General features: G+C 34.7%; 1 protein-coding gene across 1 annotated transcript in view; it reads right to left on the bottom strand.

Moving 5' to 3' along the window:
- Window positions 1–27,241, bottom strand: part of LOC150103020 (arf-GAP with dual PH domain-containing protein 1-like) — a 132,426-nt gene that overhangs the window by 9,537 nt on the left and 95,648 nt on the right. The window contains exon 6 of the mRNA XM_090398053.1: window positions 10,185–10,407. Coding sequence (XP_090254179.1) covers window positions 10,185–10,407 — 223 coding nt within the window. The remainder of the gene's footprint in view (window positions 1–10,184; window positions 10,408–27,241) is intronic.

Raw genomic sequence — 27,241 nt, 5'->3', positions numbered from 1 at the left:
CAACACGCTGTAGAACCTGGGAATACTGTAAATGGCTCATACTATGCGGATGTTTTACGGACAATGGTACAGCATGTCAAAAGGAAGCGTCCACTGAAGAATGACTTCTTATTGCACCACGATAATGCAAGGCCACATATTGCTGGTTGTGTAGTGGACGTTTTGCAGAAGAACAACATAGATATCCTACCACACCCTCCATACGGTCCTGATCTCGCACCGTGCGATTTCTGGCTGTTTCCTCAGCTCAAGAAACCACTAAGAGGCCGCCATTTCGAAAGCAACAAAGCATATGTAAAAGCTGCGGAGGCGGTTTTGAAAGAATTCTCAAAAAAACGGACTTTCGCATGTGTTTAAGAAGTGGACGCAACGTTGGGACAAATGCATCCCGTCTCACGGTAATTACTTCGAAAAAGACCATGTAAATGATGACGATTAAAGGTAATCTGTTTTCTGTATAAATATAGTCATAACTTACTGAACAGCCTCCGTGTATATATATATATATATATATATATATATATATAAAGTGAAATAGTTATGTAAGTAGTAGACATAATTTAAAATAACTGAGTATGAATTCACTTATGCTGTAAATAAATTATTTAATGAGAATTTTTAATGTTGTTTCAAGAGCAATTCTCATCTCTTTAACTGAATGCACTAAAAATGGTCTTAAAATAAGGCTAAAATTTTAGTTGCATTAAATAATTATTTTCAATGTAAGTGAAAATACCGATACCAAGTACATTAATTATTACTTTCATATGCCTGACTTTGGTGATGATCAAGAAGAAAACGATTAATTTGAACATTCCTCTTGTTCTTTTGACAGTTGTCAGATCAGTGAATTGCATCATATGGTTTCTTTTCAATGATCAACCATAAAAAGTTTGCTTCTAATGCATGTATGGGAATTTTTTAACATTAGTGAAAACACACAAAACCAATATTCTTTCCTTGTTCTTATTTTTAAGTGAAATTCTTCATAACTCTCTTCTATTTTCATATATCGCTGTTCTTCTTCTTTTCTTCTCTCTCTACTATCTCTTAATGTATTCTCTCCTACACATGTCCATCAGCTGTTCTCATGATCTCTTAATGTAGCATATCATACATTTTTTACCATAGAGTCTGTGTCAATGATGCTGGAGGTTGTACTGTGATTTGTACTGTTTGTACTAGTCATTTGAAACCGAAATAAAGTTTCTTGCTTGTTTAATATCACTGCAGTGAGCACTGAGAAGTCTTCTTAATTCCAAAGATGTGAAAAAGTAAGTATCCTTTTGGTGACTTTTCTTCTTCTGTAGAATAAAATGTTTTCCACACCATTTTTTGCTGAAACTGCAAATGCTGCTGCTTTGTTTCTTTGTATAACATAAAATATAAAGCATCATTTTGACAAAAGTATCCAGTTTCCCTTATTACAAATTATAATAATTCTAACAATAAAATTCATTCATAGACAAATTACACAGAGATGTTCAAAAGAATGTAAATATCTTTACAGTTCAATGATAACTCCCTTCATAATGTAATCCATATAGATGATGAATAACAAGTTGAGGTACATGTATCAAAGAATCTTCTTGTACTTTCTTCAATTCTAACCACTGACTTATAACTTAGGTGTGGGCTATATACTGCCTCTGTATAATGTTTGATTTATAAATGTTCATCATATAATTAATGTTTTGAAGAACTTTTTCCTAGGGTCCTTATCATATGCTTTTTCTAAATCTACCAACCTTAAATACAAATTCACATTATGGTACCACAAGTTCTCGACAATTTGTTAAAGTACATATTTGTTTCTAACAAACCCATATTTGCCCTAAGTCAGTCCACTCTTCACCAAGAATCTATTCTGCAATTTTTCTTAGTCTCCTCTCAATACTTGCATGAATCTTACCTAGAACAATTGACAGGTAATATTTCTCATATTCAGTTTTATTTCCCATTTTATTGATGGTTACTACTGATAGTTCTATTTTGCTATCTAGAATTTAACCTTCTGATTCATGCAGTGTAGCTGTAAAACTTTCACACCTCCATATTTGGACATTTTGGGCTGAATTTATCATTTAATCCATCTGTATTTTTTGCATATGACATTTATCGTATACTTAAATATCCTCTTGCTTTGTCCACATTCCTCCTAGATATTTTCTAAAAATGTCATCTCATTATATCATCATCAAATTCCTGACATGTACCCTCAAGGATGTATAGGATATGATAGCACTACATGAAAAATTTACATCATTACTAACTTCCTATCTATAATTTTTCTTCAAATCAGTCTGTTACTTGTCAAGACTCCAATATTATCAGATCTTATATTTCTATCGTCTAAAGCACTTTGTACCGTATCAATCCACCTATATCTTGGTCTTCCTCTGGGTCGTTTTCCTGCCAACCTGGCACAGAACACTTGTTTTGCTAATCTTTCCTCTGCCATTCTGTTCAAGTGAACATACCATCTGAGATTAGCTCTGGCAATGCATTCTTGGATGCTGACAATGTCAAGTTCTTTCCTAATATCGTCATTTTTAATATGATATTGCCATTGATGCCATCTGTTCACGCTTCTAATCGTTCTCAGGACTCTCATATCTGCGGTCTCTAGTCTTTGGTTAAGTGTTTTACTTCTGATCCAGCTCTCAGATCCATAAGTTAAAATTGGTTTGAACACTGTCTTGTATACAGCTAATTTAGTATTCTGACTAATTTCTCTCTTATTCCATATAAATTTTCTCAATTGACTTCCTACCATACCAGCTTTGATGATTCTGTTGTCTATTTCCATATTTAATTTACCATCTTCACTAAAAATCGTGCTTAAGTAACTGAAATGTTTTACTTGTTCCACAGGTTCTTCGTTCACAATGCAGTTGACATTTTCAACGATTCTACCTATTTTCATTGTCTTTGTATTGCTGACCTTCATACCATATCTATTACAATAGTTATTCAATTTAGTCAGGGAATCTTGCAAACTTGTAGCGGATTTATTTAGAAGTATAACGTCGTCCGCATAAAGCAAAGAGCTGACATTAACATTTTCAATTCTGATATCATATTTAATACCACTTTCCATCATAATGTGATCCATATAAATAATTAATAACAGAGTGGATAATGTACATCCTTGTCTCACACCAGATTTAACATTAAACCATCTTTCTGTACTTCCTTCAATTCTAACTGCTAACTTACAACTCAAATAAAGACTAAGTATTGCTTAATATGCCCCATTGACACCATATAACTGTAGCGTAGTGAATAGCTTCTCTCTTGGCACCTTGTCATATGCCTTTTCCAGATCGACAAAACTTAAATACAGATCTTTGTTATATTCCCATGCTTTCTCAACTATTTGTCGTAAAGTGAAGATCTGATCCTGACAGCCTCTATTTGGCCTGAAACCAGCTTGTTCTTCACCAAGCTTTTCTTCCACATTTCTTCTCAACTGTTTCTCAAGTATACTTGGTTAAATCTTGCCAGGAACACTCAGTAGGAAATACCTCTGTAATTCTCACATTCAGTTTTATTTCCCTTTTTATACAAAAACTGGTGAGATCTTTCTGAGCAATAAATACAAAATGTTATATTCAGGCAATGACAATCAAGGAAAAGAAGGAGTAGCCATAGTATTCAACACAAAATACGAGGCTAATCTTCTTGAATGGCAGGCAGTCTCAAGTAGAGTAATGTGGGCAAATATCAGAATGGGGAACTGGACAATGAGACTTATTTGTGCCTATGGTCTCACAGAAGGTTCTACTAAGGTAGAAGTGGAGGAATTTTTTGATGCTTTAGAGAACGCAACTGACACAATGAAAAAGGAAACGTTGGTCCTTGTTGGGGATCTAAATAGCAGAGTAGGAAATGATTGTCAGACATACAAAAATGTTTTGGTAAAATTTGGAGAAAAGAGCAAAGCTAATAATAATGGCAAATACCTGTTGGATTTCTGCTCAGGACATGGACTGTTTATTACTAACACCATGTTCCAACATAAAAATGTGCACAAATTCACATGGAGAGAAGAGGCAAGGAATAAGAAAAGTCTCATTGACTATGTTATTGTTGATAATGATGTTTTCTCTCTGGTGCAGGACACCAGAGTGTAGAGAGGATTTGAAATTGGAAGTGATCACTATTTAGTGTTGAGCAGGATAAAATTGAATTTCATATTGAAAAGAATAACATATAAGAAAGTTTTAAAGCGAATAAAAGTTGAGCAGTTCTCAGATGTGAACTGTGGACTAAAATACACAAAGATTATTGAAGAAAAAATGAGAGTTTGAGAACAGGAATCAAACCTTGGAGATTCAGTGGCAAACCTTGAAGAAAACCCTGATTGATTCAGCAAAGAGGTATGTGGTGAGGTTGTCTGCAAGGATAGAAAAATCTTAACTCCATGGTTGACACAGGAAGTTAAAGAGGCAGTGAAGGAAAAGAAGAAAGCATATCAAAGGTTCCTGGCAAATAAGTCAGCTTGTGCTCTTAGAGAATACAGAGATAAATGTAAGAAAGCTAAACACTGTGTAAAACTAGCTAAACAAAAGTCATGGGAGGACTATGCAAGAATATAGAAAATAAATATCAAGAAGGTGGCAAAATATTCTGGAGGTTGCAGGAGATGATATTCGAACAGAAATGCTGAAGTATGGTGGTATAAATGTCTTACCAGTGGCTGCACTGCATAGTTCAGAAAGCCTGGACAGAGGGACGAATTCTTGATGATTGGAGTAGAGCTCTCATAGTACCAATGTATAAAAAGGGAAATAAAACTGAATGTGAGAATTACAGAGGTATTTCCCTACTGAGTGTTCCTGGCTAGATTTAACCAAGTATATTTGAGAAACGGTTGAGAAGAACTGTGGAAGAAAAGCTTGGTGAAGAACAAGCTGGTTTCAGGCCAAATAGAGGCTGTCAGGATCAGATCTTCACTTTACGACAAATAGTTGAGAAAGCATGGGAATATAACAAAGATCTGTATTTAAGTTTTGTCGATCTGGAAAAGGCATATGACAAGGTGCCAAGAGAGAAGCTATTCACTACGCTACAGTTATATGGTGTCAATGGGGCATTATATCAAGCAATACTTAGTCTTTATTTGAGTTGTAAGTTAGCAGTTAGAATCGAAGGAAGTACAGGAAGATGGTTTAATGTTAAATCTGGTGTGAGACAAGGATGTACATTATCCACGCTGTTATTAATTATTTATATGGATCACATTATGATGGAAAGTGGTATTAAATATGATATCAGAATTGAAGATGTTAATGTCAGCTCTTTGCTTTATGCGGACGATGTTATACTTCTAAATAAATCTATCTACAAGTTTGCAAGATTCCCTGACTAAATTGAATAACTGTTGTAATAGATATGGTATGAAGGTCAGCAATAAAAAGACAAAGACAATGAAAATAGGTAGAATCGTTGAAAATGTCAACTGCATTGTGAACGGAGAACCTGTGGAACAAGTAAAACATTTCAGCTACTTAGGCACGATTTTTAGTGAAGATGGTAAATTAAATATGGAAATAGACAACAGAATCAACAAAGCTGGTATGGTAGGAAGTCAATTGAGTAAATTTATATGGAATAAGAGAGAAATTAGTCAGAATACTAAATTAGCTGTATACAAGACAGTGTTCAAACCAGTTTTAACTTATGTGAGAGCTGGGTCAGAAGTAAAAACACTTGACCAAAGACTAGAGACCACAGATATGAGAGTCCTGAGAAAGATTAGAGGCGTGAACAGATGGCATCAATGGCAATATCATATTAAAAATCACGATATTAGGAAAGAACTTGACATTGTCAGCATCCAAGAATGCGTTGCCAGAGCTAATCTCAGATGGTATGTTCACTTGAACCAAATGGCAGAGGAAAGATTAGCAAAACAAGTGTTCTCTGCCAGGTTAGCAGGAAAACAACCCAGAGGAAGACCAAGATATAGGTGAATTGATACGGTAAAAAGTGCCTTAGACAATAGAAATATAAGATCTGATAATATTGGAGTCTTGACGAGTAACAGACTGATTTGAAGAAAAATTATAGATAGGAAGTTAGTAATGATGTAAATTTTTCATGTAGTACTATCATATCCTGTACACCTTGAGGGTACATGTCAGGAATTTGATGATGATGACTTTTGACTTGAATCAGGGGATGGCTGACAGGAATCAACTAGATCTAAGGTGACCAGTGCTGTATCTCAGGGTTCAGTCCTTGGGCCATTATTGTTCAATGTATACATTAATGGCATCAGGCAAGATCTAACATCAGATGTGTAATTATTTGCTGATGATGTGAAGATGGCAGAGCAATCAGGGATGGTACTGATATTCAGCACGTACAAAATTATTTGAATAGGCTTGAAATTTGGGCAAATGAAAATGGCTATCAGTTTAATGTTATTTTTGCACTTTGGCATTAGAGTTCCAGCAGCATATTATATTAGTGGGGTTTGCTACAAGAAACTGAGGAAGCATGGGATCGTGGCATATTGATGGATAGGAATTTGAAGTTCAAAGGTCACATAGCAAAAGTTGCAAATACAACTCAGAGGATAATTGCGATATTGAAGCGAACCTTGACAGAGAAGGATAAGGAAGTGATTTTGCCTCTTTATAAGGCTTTAACAAGACCACACCTGGATTATTGTGTGCAGATTTGGTCTCCCGGGTTCCAAGGGGATAAAGAAGCTGTCGAAATGGTGCAAAAAACAGTTACAAAGATTATATCCTGATTATGGGAATTAGATTTTGAGGACAGATTGCAAGGATATGGATTGCAGACTCTGGTTAACAGGAGAAAGAGGGGTGATAAGACAGAGGCCTATACACTTTTGAATGAGTGTTGTATAATATCATCTGATGAAATTTTTCATTATATGGAAGGTAGAGAGAGAACACAGGGACATCCACAGAAATTATGTTTGTTCAAAGTCAAGAAAGGGGTAAGAGCAGTGAGTGAGTGGAATAGTTTGCCATTAAAGGTAGTGAGTGCATCTAGTATGAATGATTTTAAGGGAAGAATGACGGCTGGTTTGGGTGATTTATAGCTTCCCTCGATGAGTCCTTGACTTCCTGAAGATCTCAAATAATAATATGTTTTAGTCAAGTTACTTCCCTTTAGACAAGAGCACATACTGACAGCAATGTCTGTAAACACAAGTGTGAAGAACCATAAGTGACGAATACAATGCATGAAGTCACACAGTGTCTGTTTTTTACAACTTATCACTGTGTGTATTGCAGTAGAACAATTCCAAAACTGAAACTAATTTCTTTAGTGAATGGCACAATAAAATCATGAATAATATGTTTTAGTCAAGTTACTTCCCTCTAGACAAAAGCACATACTGACAGCAGTATCAGTAAATACAGGTGTGAAGAACCGTAAGTGACAAATACAAATCATACCGTGTCTGTTTGACTAGCAATGGGAAAATGGTAGAAAATAACAGCTGGGAGCAGATGAGAGAGAAGTGGTGAGAAATGTAGTTATGGGATAAAGTGGATTGAACTTTCTGTAAAATTCAGAAATAAAATTGAAGTTTCATTAAGAAGTGCACAAACCTAGTCTGTTAATGGCAAATGATAGGTTGATATTTTCAAAGTACTTCTTATAGGAATTTCCTTAACTGATGAAGCAAAGTAACTTGTAATAATTGATCTGATTAGTGATTAGAAGAGAAGAATTTATTTTATGCAGATCATTTTGCTATGAAAGAACTGTCATTTCTTCATATTGCATGGAAAGTAGTGTTTCTCTTGATAAATTTTCTTTCTATTACTGGAAGATAAAGACTATTCTGTTTCCTCCATTAAATTCTCACTCACTCTAAAGGATGACTTTATATGCTCTGCTTAGTCCATTCAGAGAACCAATAATAATGTTATAAATTACTCAAAGTTTAGCTTATAAAAGGGTTGTTTGAAAAGTTTGGTAAAAAAACAGGTTAAACACGTTTTTTTGGAAAAAATCACCTTTATTTCTCAACATAGTCTCCACTGAGGTCTACACATTTGGTTCAGCGAGTTTCCAATTTTTTCATCCCATCTAAAAAGTAGAATTTGTCAAATTGTGCAAAATTGTCATTGACAGCCTGGATGACATCCTCATTCGAAGAAATTTTTTCCCACTGAGCCGTTTGGGAACAAGAAGAAGTCACACAGGTTCCACATACGGTAGATGTGGAACCAATTCGAACCTCAATTTGTGTAATTTTGCCGCAACGGCCGATGTGTGGGATTGTGCAGTCTTGATGAAAGAGCACTTTTTTGTGAGCTCAACTTGTCCGTTTTTTCTTCAGTTCTTCTTTTAAACAGTCCAACAATGACGCATAATAGACTCCTGTTATTATCTCACCCTTTTCCAAATAGTCTGTCATGATAATTCCTGGGAATCCCAAAAAAACAGTGGACATCACCTTCCCAGCTGACAAAACGGTCTTCACTTTTTTCGGTGCTCTTTCACCAAGCATTGTTCACTGTTTTGACTGCTGCTTGGACTGAGGTGTGTAGCAGTGGATCCAAGTTTCGTCTACAGTCACAAATTGATGCAAAAAATCCTGCGAATTGTGATTAAACATCACCAAACACTGTGTTGAAATGTCTTTTCACATGCATTTTTGATCAACAATCGTGGCACCCATCATGTGCACAGCTTTTTCACGTGCAATTTTTCGTGCATGATATTATACACCCGTTCAGTTGAGATGCCTATAATCTCAGCAATCGCATGCACTTTCACTTGGCGGTCTTCCATAACGATACCATGGATTTTGTCGATCATTTCCTTCGTAGTGACCTCAGTCAGGCATCCAGAGCATGCTTCATCTTCAATGGACTTACGACCTTGTTTAAACTCATTTATCCAAAAATAAATAGTCTTTAATGGTGGTGCAGAGTCCCCATGAACTGCATCTAACTTGGTTTTGATCTGTGCGGCCGTCCACTTTTTCAAATAAAAAGTTTTTTTATCACTGCACGAAACTCGTTTTTCTCCATTTTTATGAAAACTGCGAACACAGTCATTTTAAATCTTTGCCAAATGAGAACTATGCGTTGTATGTGGCTAAAATTTTGCCAGGGGTCATGATACGTGCCGACATTGGTATGAATAAACGAATTGTGTTGCCGTCTATTGGAAATTTACCAAACTTTTCAAACGACCCTCGTAATGCAGTTTGATGGATTATAATGATGTTATTTCTTGGCCTAAATGTTTCTCATTGTGCATTTAGCTGAGCTCATTTGTTTATTCTACAGTTTAAGTTGAAAGAAAGTGTGTAAGAGTAAATTAATTAAATTATTTATTTGGATATACTCGAAATAATTTCTGACTAAACAGAATAATTAAGATAAGATTTCTTTGTATTGAGTTAAACACTTGAGATTGCAATCAGCATTTTTTTTTCTTTTTACAATCAAGAAAAGTCTCCTATAAACTCAAAGAGCTATGATATGCATCTAAAGCAGCTTTTACAAACAACCATGCCCAATGTGGGGGTTTGAACCCACAACCTGTTGGTCAGAGAGTGGGTATGCTATCCATTCAGCCAACCAGGCCAGTTTATCCTTTTTTCGTTGGTATTTAAAAAGATGAATACCAATAAAAACAATAATCTTCATTTACACTTCCATGCATGTTTTCTTCATATTTTTCCACTGAGCCTCTAGGATTTAGTTCTTGTTCATTCTCTTTTTCTCTTTCATTTTTTCTTCAATAATATTTATACATTTGAATCTAAAATTGGAAAGTTAACCTCTGAAAGCTGCTCAGTTTTGATTTTTTAAAAGAAATATCTGTATATTTCTCTCTTTTTTTTTTTTAACATGTTACTCATTTTTATTCTACTCAAAACTAAATTGTAATCACTTCCATCAGATCACATGAATGTCAGATAATTATTAAACCTGTTATTAATATTTTAAACCAAGAAAAGAATAAATAGAAATTAATACACAGACAAACAAGCATGTTTAGCTTGGCATGATACGCAATTTTTTAAAAAAATGCAGCATCATGCAAGTCTATGAGAAATCACATGCAGCATAACACAAAAAATACTGATATTAATGGCACTAAAGTTCTGAGAGAAAACACCTGAATTACATTTATAACAATTCAATCATTTCTTTTCTACTTCACAAACTTACTAATATTATCCTGAGGAGTAAGAGCCCTATTTATTGCATGCTGCAGACACATTATCCACTGAAAACGGGTTTCTTCTATATCTGCACTGAGTACAAAAACCCGATCTGGCGTATACAAAGAGAATGGGAACCCTTGTTCTTTGATTCCTGAAGGAATTCCAGTTTTGACTAAATATCCATCTCCACAGTAGCCCAAAAAAATTTCTCCTTTAGGATATGCATCCTTCATAAAAAAAGTATATCACAAAATTATAATATCTGAGATGATTAATACCATAAAGAGTGCCATTTTATGAAAATTCTGTAAGTAATAGATTCTAAAAAATGCAGTTTACTTTTCTAAACTGCAGCTGCATAGCAAGATTAATTTTAAATCACCTGCAAGTAAAACTATATTATAAACAACTTTATATATATACCTCAGAAATTTGTTACATCTAATCACTTAATTAAACAATTGGCCTTATACTGAATTCCTCAGATAGAGAAAATGAGATACTTGATTCTAATTAGTAAAGCTATATGATATAATTTAAGTATTTATTATTTGATTAGCATGATTTTTCATACAAAAGTATATTAAATTACAAACTCTTGTCTGTAGTTTTATTACTTCATTCGCACTGTACTTCATTTCAAAAAGAATGGGGAGAATGGAGAAGAATTGTCAATACTGAGGTATCTACTTTACTGACATGACCATGAAATTGTAACAGCATGTGACAATAACATACAAAATAGGTATCCCCAAATATGTAAGACAGAGTCTATAAGAAAGTTTAAATACATGAACCAAAAAACAATTTTCATTAAGCAGTTTACAAAATATTCCCAATCCCAGTTAGGAAACTAACTGAAGAATTCTCTATGATACCAAAACTTGTAGGAAAAAATCTTTTTTGAAATTTGCTTTTAAAAATTTTTTATGGTGCAAAGACATCAAGGGTCATATTGCACCAGGACACAGGTCACAACAGTACATATGGTAATTGGTTAGTAGGACAATCACAAACATCCATGCCTTTGGTGGGATTCAAACCTGCAGTCTCTTGGATGGAGAGTAGATACGCTAACTGCTTGGCCAACCAAAAAAAGGAGGAAGTGATAATAATGACTCTTACAAAATGTAATATGATTAAATGTTACATTATTTTCTAGCATGGAAGTTTTTTAAAACAGTTCAGCAAAACACACTTTAGCAAACACATGGAATAATGAACTAATAGTAATTTATTTCATATGTTTACATAGGTTATAGAAGTTGGTAACAATTAGTATTAACATAAAATGAAAAGGATAAACATTGGAAGCAAATGTTTATTAAATAATGTTCCTGTTTCACATCTATAAATCAAACATACATAATTATATAATACATAACTATATACATGTACTTATATGCAAATATACATCTTCACTTTGGCTAGAAATATCCTACAGGAAATACTAAATCTCTTATAAGTTGAAATTCTGTGTAGATGGTCTTGAATTTCATTCCTTTTTCACTTTAAGGCATTTCCTTGGCTTTTATTCAACTAGTTCTTTTTCTTTACAAAAATTATACTGCTGTCATTTTCAGCAGTATAATTCTGTTACATTGCATGATATGACAACATAGTATCAGGGGTGTGGCAGTAGTGTTCGGCGCCTGTGTACAAAACTTTAATTGGCACCCCTATTACCCCTCCCCCCAATAAAAAAATCACTTTATAAAAACGTATCAGTGAGTAAAAATGAAATACAAAATATATTAATTATAAGTTTATTGAACCAAAAGCAGAAATTACAAAAAAAATGTATAAAAAACAATAAACATACAAGAAAGGTACAAAAACAAAAACAACAAAAATAATTTGGAAAAAAATAAAGTAATTTATGTTATTTGGCAAGAAAATCATTTGCGAATTGTACCTTATATAGTTTTATAAAAACAAAAATATTAAATATTTTTTGGTACAAAATTAAACTAACTATATTTTATTTGGCAAGAAAATCACTTTGTCATTTGTACTTTGTATAGGTATAAATAAGAAACATATAAACTTACAAGTATATAAAAGAGGAACATATTAAACTTTATTGGGTAAAGAAATAGGTAAATAAATTACTTAAGTATAAAGAGCTAATAAGCTTCATTTCGGCAATGAAAACATTACTTAAATTAAGGGGATATTAAATCCCGCATAGTTTTAAAACCGAATAAGAAACTCAAAGATCGGAATCAGAGAGTTTCTTGCCGATTATAGTAAACTATAAAGTCTTGGCGACACTAGCGTTAGCCAATGCAAGTGATCCTAGTACGTAGTACAGTACGGGGCAACTCGTGGCAAAAGTTCAGATCGCTATTCTTAGGTATTTTCCATAATGTAAAAACACATTTCCTAGGAAATGTATGCTGTTATTACATTATGGAGGGAGGTCACTACCAAGACCATTTCCTAGGAAGTGTGTTTTTACATTATGGAAAATACCTAAGAATAGCGATCTGAACTTCCTCCACTTCTGCCACGAGTTGCCCGGTACTGTACTACGTACTAGGATCACTTGCATTGGCTAACGCTAGTGTCGCCAATACTTTATAGTTTACTATAATCGGCAAGAAACTCTCTGATTCCGATCTTTGAGTTTCTTATTCGGTTTTAAAACTATGCGGGATTTAATATCCCCTTAATTTAAGTAAGGTAAATAAATATTTAAACAGAAAGAAAAATCGCTTAGTGAATTGAACTTTTCTAGTTTTCATTAATGAAAATTCTCGAATAATATCATGTATATCAAGTTGATCCAAAATATTGACTCTATTGATATAATGGCAAGATTTGAAAATCTGTTTTGTGCCATTGTGGAGCGCAAGTAGTTTTTAATAATTTTAAGTTTAGAAAAGGACTGTTCTGCAGATGTTACAGATACCGGTAATGGCAAAAGAATCCGAAGAGCAATTGTCAAGTTTGGATAAACTGATTAAGTCGTTTGAATAAATATACTGAATTATCTGATATATATCGTTTTTAAAATTAGAAATAAATGGTTGACAGTGTAAAATTTCTTCGCATAAATCGTCTGCATCAATGTCTGAATGATTCTCGTGTTAATTTTTATCGTAACGTTTACAACAAGATAATAAATATTCTTTATTTTGTGAAGTACTTAACAAATACAAAAACTGAAATTAATTCATATGTTCTTTTAATAAAGTAAATCTTTCCTGCAAAGATTCTAATGTTTGATCTATTATGCAGAGAAAAGAAATTTACTTTAAATGAAATTTCAGGATCTACTATATTTTAATTTTCATGTTCGTAATCAAATTGTGTTGTCTTTTTACATCGCCTTAGTGAAAATTTTGTATTTTGTAGTCTACTACTACAAAATACAGATTCTGCATCAAATTTTACTGCAATTAATTTTGAGCTTTCTACAATTTCTTTGAAAGTTTCATCAGACCTATAATAATTTAAAAATTGATTTAGATCATTCAATGCATCTAAAGAAAGTTGAAGATTCATAGATGAAGACTGTAGTATTTTGCTGACAAAATTCACTTTATTTAAAATATCATACCAAATCTTTGGCGCCTTTACTATCCTGGTGCCTGTGTGCATCGCACATATTGCCGGCACGCCCCTGCATGGTATGATATGTACTGATTGCATATTTAAAAAGTATAATAATTCAGGATGATCCACTTTACACAACAGATATATTTCCCTATATTGTATCTGTATCAGTTGTGTATATTCAGCATGCTGTTAAGCAATCAGACATTGAATGGAGTTACAATTCTTTCTTGTAGAAGGCTTAGGTGTTGAATGTTAACTTTTTTTAATGGTATTGCAACACAAAAATGCTACATCTATGAAGATGTTAAGTAGTTTATATTTAAATGGATTTGAAACCAAAATCCATAGAGCACAAGTACTTGTAACAATCGATAAGTGAAACAATCCAAATTCTAATGGAAAAAAAATGTTAAGGTCCTAATTTGGCTACCTCTGATGTTGTACAGAACTTATTACAGTTGTTGTGTTTGGCTGCTGCCCAAATTTCTGGCAGATTAATGTAGCCTGTTAAGGTTAAGAGAATGCCCCATAGCTGACTCTAAAAATAGTTTCTGTGATCTGTAATGACTTTTATATAGCATGTGGGTTTTCTTCCAACTAATTCTGCATGAAAGGGTGTTCAAAGTGTAGACAACCAGTCCCTTAACAAAATGGTGGTGGCAAATGCATTTCTTGTGTTATCCCAAGGTGGATGTACAGATCTTTTCATGTACTCCAGGACATTTCATGTACTCCAGGATGTGGTAGAGGATAGAGTTTTTCCTCAGTAGATCCGAGTTGCTAATTTTATGTGTCATTTGAATGTAGTGTGAAGGTTATACTTTATTAGTACTCTGGCTTTTTTCTTTTCAGATGTACATTGCATAAATAGAATAGGTGCTTTGTTCTGATTTTTTTTTGTTTTGAGGTGGGTGGGGGAGTAGAAGAGGCACCATAGTATTTTTTCTATTTTGCAGGAACTGTAGCCATTGTAGCGAAGAATGCATCATTCGAACAAACAGTCTGGCATCTATGAGTTAGCATTTCAAGGATTCCAAACCACAGGTTAAATAAGCACCTCTGATCTGTTCTTCTAGGGGCTAACTCTGTCCTCTAGCGCATCCAGGATTGTATGAAGTGCCCTGTAATTGTAACTTGATCTACTATGGACAGATAGGAAGATCCATTAACATCCACTTTGGAGAACAGAAGAAATATATTTGCTACCTCCCAAGAAATTATATTGTTTAATCCCTTACCCAAGTGTAAGCAAATAGTTTGAGAAGAATGAGATATCTTCACGAGAAGGCTACTTATATATAGAAGCTTTGACTTCACATTAATTGCCTTATCCCATAATGTACATTTCCTTTTGTATGTGTATATTGCTATGCATTATAGGATGGTCAGTACCCAGACCAGTTTCAACCTTTGTTGAGGTCCAGTAGGAGGAGCCAGACACAGTAAGTCACCAGGGTTGAATTAATGCAGAAGTCATATATTTTCCCATATGCAAGTAGCGAAAAAGATGTATTATCACTTTATTATTAAAATACTCTGGATCAGAGATCGTTGTAGAAAGTTTTTTCATGTGGTTACAAAGTAAATTATATCTGCCAAGAAATTGTTTTCTTGTTGTAACAAACAAAATTTGAGTATGAATTATTTTTACAAGTAAGCTACTTGTATACAGAAGCTGTTCACTTTACTGTTCAATATACAATAGACACATCTGAAAGGAAGTGTGTTTAATATTATGGGATACTGAGGCAATTGATGTGATGTCAACAGCCTCTACAGGGGGGGGGGGAGGTTTCTGGAAAGTTCTGATAAACACCTAGAACAAAAATGATATTAAAGCAACTGATATAACCACAAGAAAGAACATATCTTAAAACCCCGTAACCCCATGTTTCATTAAATTGTAATAATTTGTTCTTTTTCTTCTCCAATATATATATATGAGACATAAAATTAATTTTTGTTCTAGGTGTTTATCATACCTTTCCAGACTTTCCTCGTATATATACAAATAACATAGTGATGAAGATAATTCATGCTCAAACTTTGTTTGCTTACACTAGGGTAAAGGATTAAACAAGAATATAATTTACGTCTGCTACCATCATGATGGCAAGGGACTGGCAGACTACACTCTGGATACTCCTTCACACATCATTTGATGGAAGGAAACCAATGCATTATTATAGAAGTTATTATAAGTGATTCTTTTCAGAATCAGCAATGACCATGAAGCATTCTCCTAACTTTATGGCTGCATTAATCTGCCAAAAACCTGGGGCACAGTCATGTTAAGTTCAATACAACAACTGTAATAACTAGAAACAGAGGTGGCCAGTTCAAATGAGCACCTATAGATTAACTTATAGATGACATAATACAGAAACAGAGCATCTGTGAGAAAGTAGTTGGAGGGAAAAGGGTTATCAATTACACAAACAGGTCTTTTCTAGATACAATCATACATTCTAAGACAAGTTTCTGCTGTGCCATCCCAGATGTGGGATACTATTTTAATAGGATGGATTTGAGGTGTATAAAATGTTAGGAGTTGAGCAGAAAAGAAGTAATGTTTTGAAAAAAAAAAAAAAAATACATATCTCAAATCTGCCCTACTTTAAAATAGTATTCCACATCTGGAATGGCACACCAGAAACTTTTCTGAATGTATGATTGTATCCAGAAAAAACCTGTTTGTGTAATTGATAACCTTTTCTCCTCCAACTACTTTCTCATAGATGCTCTATTTCTGTATTATATCTTCTATAGGTATTTTTCAGCACTCTCTTCTTGGGTTGATTTTATTTTTATCTTTTGAGACAAAGAGTTATGGATATGATCTGTTTATGCCAGGATAGATGTGAAAGTCAATCCAAGAAGAGAGTGTTGACCTTGGATGGTGAGTAGAAAACTATCATCAAAGTGTGTGTGTGTGTGAGAGAGAGAGAGGAGTGAGATATGGCATTTCTCCTGGGAAATAAGAGGACTGTAAAACATTTTGATAGCCCTTAAAAATTGACTAAATGATCTTTGCCCTATTTAAAATGGGCTACAAGAACATATTAAAAGCATTATCCAGGAAATCTCGAAGTTTGAGTTATCTGAGCACAACAAGGTTTCATATATGAAGAAAAGGAAAGTACTACCACTAGCAAAGCTATGAACAGAACTGGATGTTAATGAGAGGAGGGCATCAATGGATAGAAGGAAAAGTGCAGGTGAAGGCACAGAGGCTTGGAATACTCCAGCATTAATGGAAAAAATCAGGTGAGAAGGAACAATCAATTATGGCATACAATAAATGACCAAAGAAAACTGATTCATGCTAAAGTTTCTGGAATGAATAACTATGTGCAAATGAGATGAAAACAAATAATTGATTAACTAAATTAATTATTTACATGCCAATGTTTCACCAGCTCAAAGTAGCACTTTGTAGACTGAGAATGAATTGATTTCAAGAATAGGCATGCATATTGAGAGTGACAGTGGCAATCTAAGTGGCGATCTTCTGTGATTACTGCACATGGTAGTGTGCCTAAGGAGATCATCAGATTACACCATCAGTTCTATTGCAATTCACTGGGTTCTGTAGAACCTATGCCCCTTCCAAAACAGTCTATGATTTGAAACAGGAGATCTTTGTAATAGTCTGGCTTTATTACACTTGATAAAATGGTCTTCATCCAATGCATGTTGTGCCATTCCATTTTAGGTTGCTCATACATAATATATTATGTCCTTTTCTTCTTACAGAGGAGGTCCGTATCCTGTCTGTCCAAGATATTTGATCCCAGACTAACAGAGGATAGTGTAGATAACTGGGAAGGAGAGTGGATCCTGGTGGCCAATGGTTTATCTCAGAAAGGTAGAAGCATTGTTCAGAGATATGTAGAGTTTTTTTGCATTGTTTTAGAAGCAAGCATAGCCTATCTGTTGTACATTTAATGGGGTAGGGATATAGAATCGTTTATATTCTGGAGGTGATGGGGGAAAGGATTACTATTATTATTATTTTAACCTTTCTGATCTAATGATGTAAGGCAGAGTCTGTTGTTCCAGATGAAATGCTGTCCTGGGAAGAAAATCACACTGTCCTGAAGGCTAAAATTGGGAAAATTCCAATTTTTTGGGGGCAGGATGATATTCTGAAGTGGCACGTAGATATCTGTCTGTGACCCATCTGACTGCCTTGTAACTGTCGTATCCAAGAAAGCAACAGCCCTTTCTCTTTCCTCTTCAACAATAAAATTTGGAAGTAGATATTGTTGAGAAACTGTAAAAGAAGTAAGAGCCTGTAGGCCATGTAGCCAAATGTCAAAGGAATCATCTATATACCTCAATCATATAATGGGCTTGAAAAGGGATGGGGGCAAGCTGAATTTAGTGCTAATGTTTCCAAGGATGCATCCTTGAAGTATAACTACTTCCAAAATTGCTAAATGAAACAAGCAGTGGTAGCACAGTGGTAAAAGACACTCAACAGGCATACAGTCAGGAATACATATCCATACTTGAAGTAGAAAAGCCATCAAAGGCTTGAAATATGGAAAGGCAGCAAGAGTAGATGATATTCGAACAGAAATGCTGAAGTATGGTGGTATAAAAGTCTTACAGTGGCTGCACTGCATAATTCAAAAGGCCTCGACAGAGGGACGAATTCCCGATGATTGGAGTAGAGCTCTCATAGTACCAATGTATAAAAAGGGAAATAAAACTGAATGTGAGAATTACAGAGGTATTTCCCTGAGTGTTCCTGGTAAGATTTATGCAAGTATACTTGAGAAAAGGTTGAGAAGAATTGTGGAGAACAAGCTGGATTCAGGCCAAATAGAGGCTATCAGGATCAGATCTTCACTTTATGACAAATAGTTGAAAACTCATAGGAATATAACAAAGATCTGTATTTAAGTTTTGTCGATCTGGAAAAGGCATATGACAAGGTGCCAAGGGAGTATGCTACAGTTATATGGTGTCAATGGGGTATTATATCAAGCAATACTTAGTCATTATTTGAGTTGTAAGTTAGCAGTTAGAATCTATATGGATCACATTATGAAGGAAAGTGGTATTAAACATGATATCAAGATTGTAGATGTTAATGTCAGCTCTTTGCTTTATGCGGACGATGTTATACTTCTAAATAAACCTGCTACAAGTCTGCAAGATTCCCTGACTAAATTGAATAACTGTTGTAATAGATATGGTATGAAGGTCAGCAATAAAAAGACAAAGACAATGAAATTAGGCAGAATCGTTGAAAATGTCAACTGCGTTGTGAATGGAGAACCTGTGGAACAAGTAAAACATTTCAGCTACTTAGGCACGATTTTTACTGAAGATGGTAAATTAAATATGGAAAAAGACAACAGAATCAACAAAACTGGTATGGTAGGAAGTCAATTGAATAAGTTCAAATGGAATAAGAGAGAAATTAGTCGGAATACTAAATTAGCTATATAGAAGACAGTGTTCAAACCAGTTTTAATTTATGGATCTGAGAGTAAACACTTGACCAAAGACTAGAGACTGCAGATATGAGAGTCCTGAGAAAGATTAGAGGCACGAACAGATGGTATCAATAACAATATCATATTAAAAACAAGGATATTAGGAAAGAACTTGACATTGTCAGCATCAAGGAATGCGTTAGCAGAGCTAATCTCAGGTGGTATGGTCACTTAAACAGAATGGGCGAGGAAAGATTAGCAAAACAAGTTCTCTGCCAGGTTGGCAGGAAGATGACCCAGAGGAAGATCAAGATATAGGTGGATTGATATGGTAAAAAGTACCTTAGACAATAGAAATATAAGATCTGATAATGTTGGAGTCTTGACAAGTAACAGACTGATTTGGAGGAAAATTGTAGATAGGAAGTTAGTAATGATGTAAATTTTTCAGGCAGTGCTATCATATCCTGTACACCCCTTGAGGGTACGAGGTAGGAATTTGATGATGTTTCCAAGGATTTCATTTAAAAATCTGTAATCAGTAATGGGGGTGAAAGTGGGGAGCCTACTGCTGCACAGAGCTGGTTATTCCAGCTAAAATATACCAATTTAAGGCAGTGCTTCAAGTTTGCAAATGCTTGGGGAGGGGGGATATTTTGGAGAGGAACTCTAGTGAATCATTCACTGGGACATTAGTGAAAAGATAATATACACATCCTGCTAATGTGTTTTTTTTTGTGTGTGTTTTTATACCACATATTTAGCAAGTTCAGAGGCAGAACAATTTATGGCATCCACAATGGGGTGGCACAACAGGGCTCCAGGTTTATTTACAGACCTTAAATCACCCATGGTGAGTAAAAAAATTTTAACTGAGACAAAGTTTTCAGAGGCCAGCTTGTAATATTATTTAACAGATTCATGGTTTTATTTATTTTTTTTTATCAATGTTGTGGAGTACTTCACTACCTCACAATAATCCCTTTCATTTATTATTGTAGTCAACAATAAAGGGAATTAAGAATATGGAAATACAACCAAAGAAAACAATAGCAATCCAAAAAATTTGGTAAGAAGGTTGTAATGTGAGTCTCAATCAAATGCGTTGGAAATATCAAGAGCATTCACGTGAGTTTCTCTAGATTTTTTCATGGCCTATGTCCAAAGGTTTATAAGATTAGCAAGGCGGTCTGCTGAAGAACAGGAATGATAGAATCCATACTGATGATCACTAATTAAATTATGAGTTAATTAGTAAAATAAAAAGACAAACATAAGTAAAAGCACAAAATCTTTATGAAATAAAACATGCCATAGAATTAACACTGTGTTAATAAAACTGACAACTGAAATTCCTCTTCTCATTTCTCTCTTTTTTTTTTTTCTTCTTCACATATCATGGATGAGAACATGAGCATATTTTTCAAGCTCTAGTTATATATTGCCTTTCTGCTGGGGCTGTGTATAAACGTATCAGCTGGAAACAGTTCATTTAAGTAAGAGTGGCTTCCTTTCCAGATATATTTGTGAATGATATTCACATGACATCAAGTTGACGAAAATGTCACAATAACATACTGGAATTCTAGAACTATTTTTCACAAAATGATAGGAATTTTGAAATAAAATATCAGTATATGTGACTTTTTATAAGCCAAACATTCTGAAAGAGGTAAGTCAGAGAGCTCATGCCATCCACTATCAATGCACTGCATAAAGTAAGTGTGCTAGACACATTAACTACTTAACAATCTTTGGAATTTTTTTTTTAAAGTGACTTTTTTCTAAGTTGTCAAAGTTTATCTTCTTCTTCTTCTTGTCTTTTCCAGTGTATTATCTGATGATGATGATGCTGCTATCAGATGTCTGACAATGAAATCCCTCATATTAAGCAATGAGTCGTATATCACTGTTATCTTATCTTACACACTCATATATCATCCTCATGATATTTCCTTTTAATTAGAATATTTCATACCTACTACACAACAACAACCTAAAATTCCTAAACAGTTATAGAACACTAAAACATTAACTGTGTAAGCAGTCCAGCTGTAGCAAATGCATAGCCATACTAGGCTCATTCTGGAAGGACCCCCAATTTAAGATAATTAGATATCTGGAATATATGCTATTAAATCATATTAAAAATTAAATAATTTATTTACCGATTATACTTTTACATAAAAGACATTAATTATAAAGAAATTTTTCATGCTTTTTTGCTCAGCAAAATCTTCCAAAATTTTATTTTGGGACTTAATTGGAACCAACTGGCTTAAGGCTGAGAGGAAGTTGTATCAATAGAACTTGTGTAAAAGTAGAAAACATTCCCACTGCGCAAAACAGAGAAACCACAATAAACAATGTCAACATTCTAGGGTGGTTAACCCTATGTGCATTGTCTGCTATGTCTGTAATTTTCATGTATTCTTCCGGCCAGATTCATTGCCTGTTTTGCAGGATGAAAAATTCTGCACCTCCATATTAGACCGCCGCTAATTCATCTTCAGTTGAAAAGATCCAACAACATTTATTTGCATTCTAGATAGGATCTGAACCCAATCTTTCCATCCAAAGGGCACTGTTGATACTGGCTCACCTATGAAGGCTCAACAACACAAATATGACAGATTAGTCCCACTCTCCTTGTAAAAGCTTCTAACTTCAAAGTCAGTGTGACTATACTATCACCTCAATATTTCTTTATCTCATAGCATAAAACTGCTGAGTGTACGTAATCATCAAGCATGCTATATTTTAAAATACACAAATTGAAAATACTGCACATTTTGATTAAAACTATACAAACCTGTAAGATAATGATAAAATCATAAAATCATTATTTCTTCAGTCAAAGTTTTATAAAAGCACAATACAATTTTAATATCAACATTATTTCACCTCTCTCTCTCAATACTATCCTGTGATAGTATTGATAACACGACCTCTACCTATGAACGATAACATGACCTTTACTGCAAGATTGATGCTTAGGGCCTCCCTTGATGAGTCTAAGGACTCCCTGGAGTAGCCCGAAATAATAATAATAATAATAATTTCATAGTCTATTACAAGGAGAGAAATATAAAACCTCCAGGGAATATGTTACACAAGTAGTTGATTAAGAGAAGAAATAAAACGCCTAATACAACAGATACTGCCATAAGATCAGAAATATAGTTTGTTATAGAGAAAGGTTGACTATAGTGAATTAAAAAAAAAAAAAAAAAAAAAAAAAAAAAAAAAAAAAAAAAAACTGACACCCCCCCCCCACACACACACATGAAACATGTGGAAGGAGGGGGGTGTCAGTTATGCCAAGTCTCCTGCTAACTCCCTAGAACGTTTTCTAAAGACATGTGGGAATATGTCATCAAGTCCTATTGCCTTAGTGATATCAGGCTTATTTAATTTCTCATTCTCATATAACTCCTACTTTACTCATTATACTTTCCTCTAGCAACAGTCTCTTCAGTTTGATTCACACTAAATCTATTTAAATGGAACTCATCACTTTTGTACAAATCCATCCTTCCTTCAAATGCATCCATGCATTTACAAAATCCACTCCTTTTCTCTATATGCATCCTCCCAACATACTATTCATGAACAAACTCACCTTTCCTACCACACTAATCTTTCATTCTCCTCAATAAACCTCCTGATGTCCAGCAAAATCATTTGTTCCCACAACCACTACTAACTATCCTACTTATTTATTTCTGTTGGAAAACAGACCTTGTAGACCCTCTTATTTACCACATCTCTAACAATGGAATCTCTATACAATGCTTCTGCTTGAGTCATTCACCACCTTTTTTCTCTACTTTCCTTCATTCTATCCTTTTGCACTCTTTCATTCCTACTCATCAAACTTTTAATCTCAGTGCCTCATTCTTCATTCCATTTCTCATTCTGATCAACTCGTTTGTTAAATCTTGCAAACCTGCCAATCACATTTTCTGCTGCTGCCCTGTTGTTTCTTCTCAATTTGTCATTCATTTCTTTCATGTCCTCATTCCAGGGCCTTTCCTTCACTTCTGTAGAGTCATTCACTTTTGTTCCATGATTCATATAGTCTTTTGCTACCGCAATCATGCTTTCTTTCTTTCATTAGTTGATTTCACATTTACCAGTGGATACAACAACAACATATCATACTTTTGACATGCCTACGCTTTCTCTCATCTGCTGTTCAGCCTTTCTACAAACACATGCCATATTCCACCTTGTATACATGATGAACTCATGGCAACAAACCATTCTTGAAAATCTATGCAGTTAATTACATTTGATTTTCATGTTGCACAGTGTGCAGATCTCATTCATACAGCCATTTTGCTGTCATTCACTGCAAGCTTCAAAATTTAGTAAATGCCTACATCAAACCCACAAGTTCCACAATCATGTAGTTACACTAGTCTATGTACAAAATTTTACCAAAATGCAATGAATATCACTAATTACTACAAAAATAAAACTTATCTTTTCAAGAGCTAATTCTCAATGGCCTGGCAAGCAGCCTCCAGCAGAAGTATGATACAGATATAGCTTGATTTCCTGTGGTTAGGAATGCATGAGAAAATTGAAATTTGAGAGCTGATCAAGTTAGAGATCTTACAAATAACAGGCCAATTTCGAAGTTATTGATAAAAAACTAGTCATGAAAAGTTAATTGTACAGGACTAATACCTACACCTCTTGGAAACACAAACAACCCAGTAAAGGATTATTAAATAAGGAATTTGGAAACTCATTTTAGAGTCACTCTTGTGGGTATGCATTTTTAACACACACACACACATGCATGTATATATACATACACAACCACTAAATCATGAAAATAGTCAGTGTTATTCACTACTTATCACTGACATAAACAATTTTAAAAAATGAATCACACTGGTTTCATTTAATTTTATTTAAACTAATTTTTGATTAATTCCTGTTCACTTCCTCACGATGTTATTTCTCAAGTCTGTCTACAATTCAGAGGTCAAATCATATGAAATCCCACTGAGTGTGTTTCTCATCTGGAAGAAAGCGTGTGTATGTCTGATAAAATATATGAATAAAAACATGGAACTACTAGAAAGTAACAAGCGGGAATGATATACATACTACTTATAAGATTTTTGAAATTTTTTTTTTTTTGAAGGAGGTTTATTTTTTAGTTTAACTGCAGAGACTAATTCTTTAGGCTTACTTTCATATTTGAGGTTTCAAAAGAAGTGATTCATTGCATAATCCCTCCTCCACTAGCCCTCTACATGTAGCATAAGCAATACATATTGAGGGCATGCTGAACATACTGCAGGTATCCAGTACCCCCCCCCCCCCCATCTTCTACGATATAGCAGTAAAGTAGCTCTGCAGGCTGTCTGCTATGGGAATGAACTAGATGGTAACACATTTTAGGAGGCTTCCTAATCACTAGTGCATAATCTTGCTGCCATCTACGCTGCAAGATCATGCCTGGAGAGAGGCTGTATAATGGTATGCAGGAGCACTGTTGAGGCTGCATTATGGTTTGGAGACTGAATGCTCTCTGTATGGGTGACCTTAAATATGAAAGTAAGCCTAAAGAATTATAGCCTCTGCAGTTAAACTAAAAAATAAACCTCCTTCAAAAGAAAAAAAAAATGCTTCAAAAACTTTAAAAATATCATCCATATTTGCTTTTACGAATATCTGTGACATCAACAATAACTTAAATGACATGCATCATCACCTTCAATACATCTGAACCTGAGCTTTTTGTCTAACTGAAACCTCAAATTTCTACTATAAACACATCAACCAAATCTCATCTTAACTGTCTAAATTACACCATGTATGATTCCTTCTTCCATAAGGGAAGTGTTTATGCTTTTGTGCAACCTGATATTCCTTGCCAAAGGATGTCTAGCCCAGAATCTCACTTTTTTGACCCTCCTGACTTCTTATCTTCGAAGCTCAATTTCATTCAATTCATATTTCCCAACAGTGAGATCATCTTTCTTGGCGATTTTAATGTCCATGGTTCTAACTGGCTCCCTTTTTTTGAATTTCACTGACCAAGATGAAAGAGAGGTAGAGAGACAGAGATTTTTGCTGCAAGCAATGATTAAAAGAGATAATTCATCTTCCTACCAGAATGCAGACAATCCTCTTCACTCTTCCAATGCTCTGGATCTCTTCTTAACTAGTTCTCCTTCCATGTACTCTGCTCAGGTGATTGCTCCTCTTGATAATTCAGATCACAATCTCATCCAAATTTCATCGCTGGCAGAATGTCCTTCCTTCAACCATTCACAACTTTGTATACTCTGGCATTACAACGATGCCAAGAGGGAGGCTGCTTGATTCGGATTTATAGCCGAAGTAATGTCTGATTATTTCTTTGCCTAGAGAAAGACATCAGAATAATCTTGAAAAACCTTGATACTATAAAGGCAGAAAGTCTGATGAAATCCCACATACTGTGCTCAAGAGATGTGCTCCTCAACTAACACCTGTTTGTTATCTCTATACACTAAATTGTACTCAGCTGGCATCCATCCTACAGCACAAAAGTTCCTAAAAAAAAGGTTTGAAATGTCTATCATCAAACTATTGGCCTATTGCTCTCACCTCAATTTTGTCCAAAGTAATGGAGAAGGTTATCAACAGTCAACTTCATCGACACTCAGAAAACTGCCATCTAATTAGTAACTACCGGTATGGATTTCACCAATATGGATCTACAGATTGCCTGGCTTATATCGCCCACCTCTGGATGTGTTCCATAGAAAGATTTAAAAAAACTTATGCCATTGCATTTCACATCTCCAAGGCTTTTGATAGGATGTGGCATCAAGGGCTTCTTAACAAATTAATCTCACCTGTTAATGTGGGTGTCCCTCAGGGCTCTTTCATTTCACCCATCCTCTTCCTGATTTATATAAATGACCTGTTCTCATTAACTTCATTCAAGCCCTATTCATAGTTTTGCTGAAGATAGCACTCTTCACTCATCCCACCCCTAGGATAAATCTTGCAATGCACAAATATCTCAAGCATCAAGATCATCAGTAATAAGTGTCCTCAACACACTGCCACGGTATCCTTGATTGGGGTTAAAACAACATAGTCACCTTGAATACTTCCAAAACATAGTTGTGCTTGTTTTTCTCCACTTACCTTTGATAATGCTCAGCTCAGCAGTCAAGACCAAAATCTCTTCTCAGACTGACTCAATCCAAACTTCCTGGAATAACTGTATCACTCCTATAACATCATCAGTTTCCAAAAAAACTTGGCATCCTTTTCAGCTCAAGATGTACTTCTCTTCTGACCAGTTACTTACTCTATATAAATCCCAAATCTGGCCGACCTTGAAATACTGCTCTCGTGTTTGGGGTGGCATATCTAAGACTTCCCTAAAATTTCTTGATGCTGTTCAGAAAGGATAGTTTAGTGGATTAATGACATCTCTTACAGACTCTCATCAGTCAGTTTCTCATAGAAGATCAGTTTCTGCATTGTGTCTCTTCTACAGATATTTCAATGGACACCATTCAGCAGAACTTGCATCCATTATGTCTCTTATTTTGACCAGATCTACAGGAGCTTGAGAAATAAGTAACACAAGGTGTAAGGGATGTTATGGGCTAAAGGCAGTATTGCAGTTTATGTAAACCGATGCCAGAAGTATTCGAAATAAGGGTCAGGAGTTTTTGGCATTGGTTAGCACAACTTGCTCAAAGGTTATAGGCATTAGTGAGATGTGGTTGACTGAGGATGATATGGTCATAGGAGTGGAATGCAAGGGATATAATGTCTTCAGAGAGGACAGAAGGAGAGGTTTTGCTAATGACAGCAGAGGAATTAAAGCCAAAAAGTGTAGAAGTAGATCAAGGGGGTCAGGGATTCAGATGGCAGTTCATTTGAGGCTATCTGGTGTGAGATAGCAAACTTCCTATAATGCATAGTATTATGGGAAGGATCACTACTCAGACCAAGAGGAGATACCAAGGTTGAAGTAATGCAGAAGTCATATTTCCATATATGAGTAGCCACAATA

This window comes from Typopeltis vanoorti, chromosome 9 (assembly GCF_054136105.1).
Source record: "Typopeltis vanoorti isolate ZY-2024b chromosome 9, IOZ_Tvanoo_1.0, whole genome shotgun sequence".
Taxonomy (NCBI): domain Eukaryota; kingdom Metazoa; phylum Arthropoda; class Arachnida; order Uropygi; family Thelyphonidae; genus Typopeltis; species Typopeltis vanoorti.
This window is presented reverse-complemented; position numbering and strand designations above follow the sequence as displayed.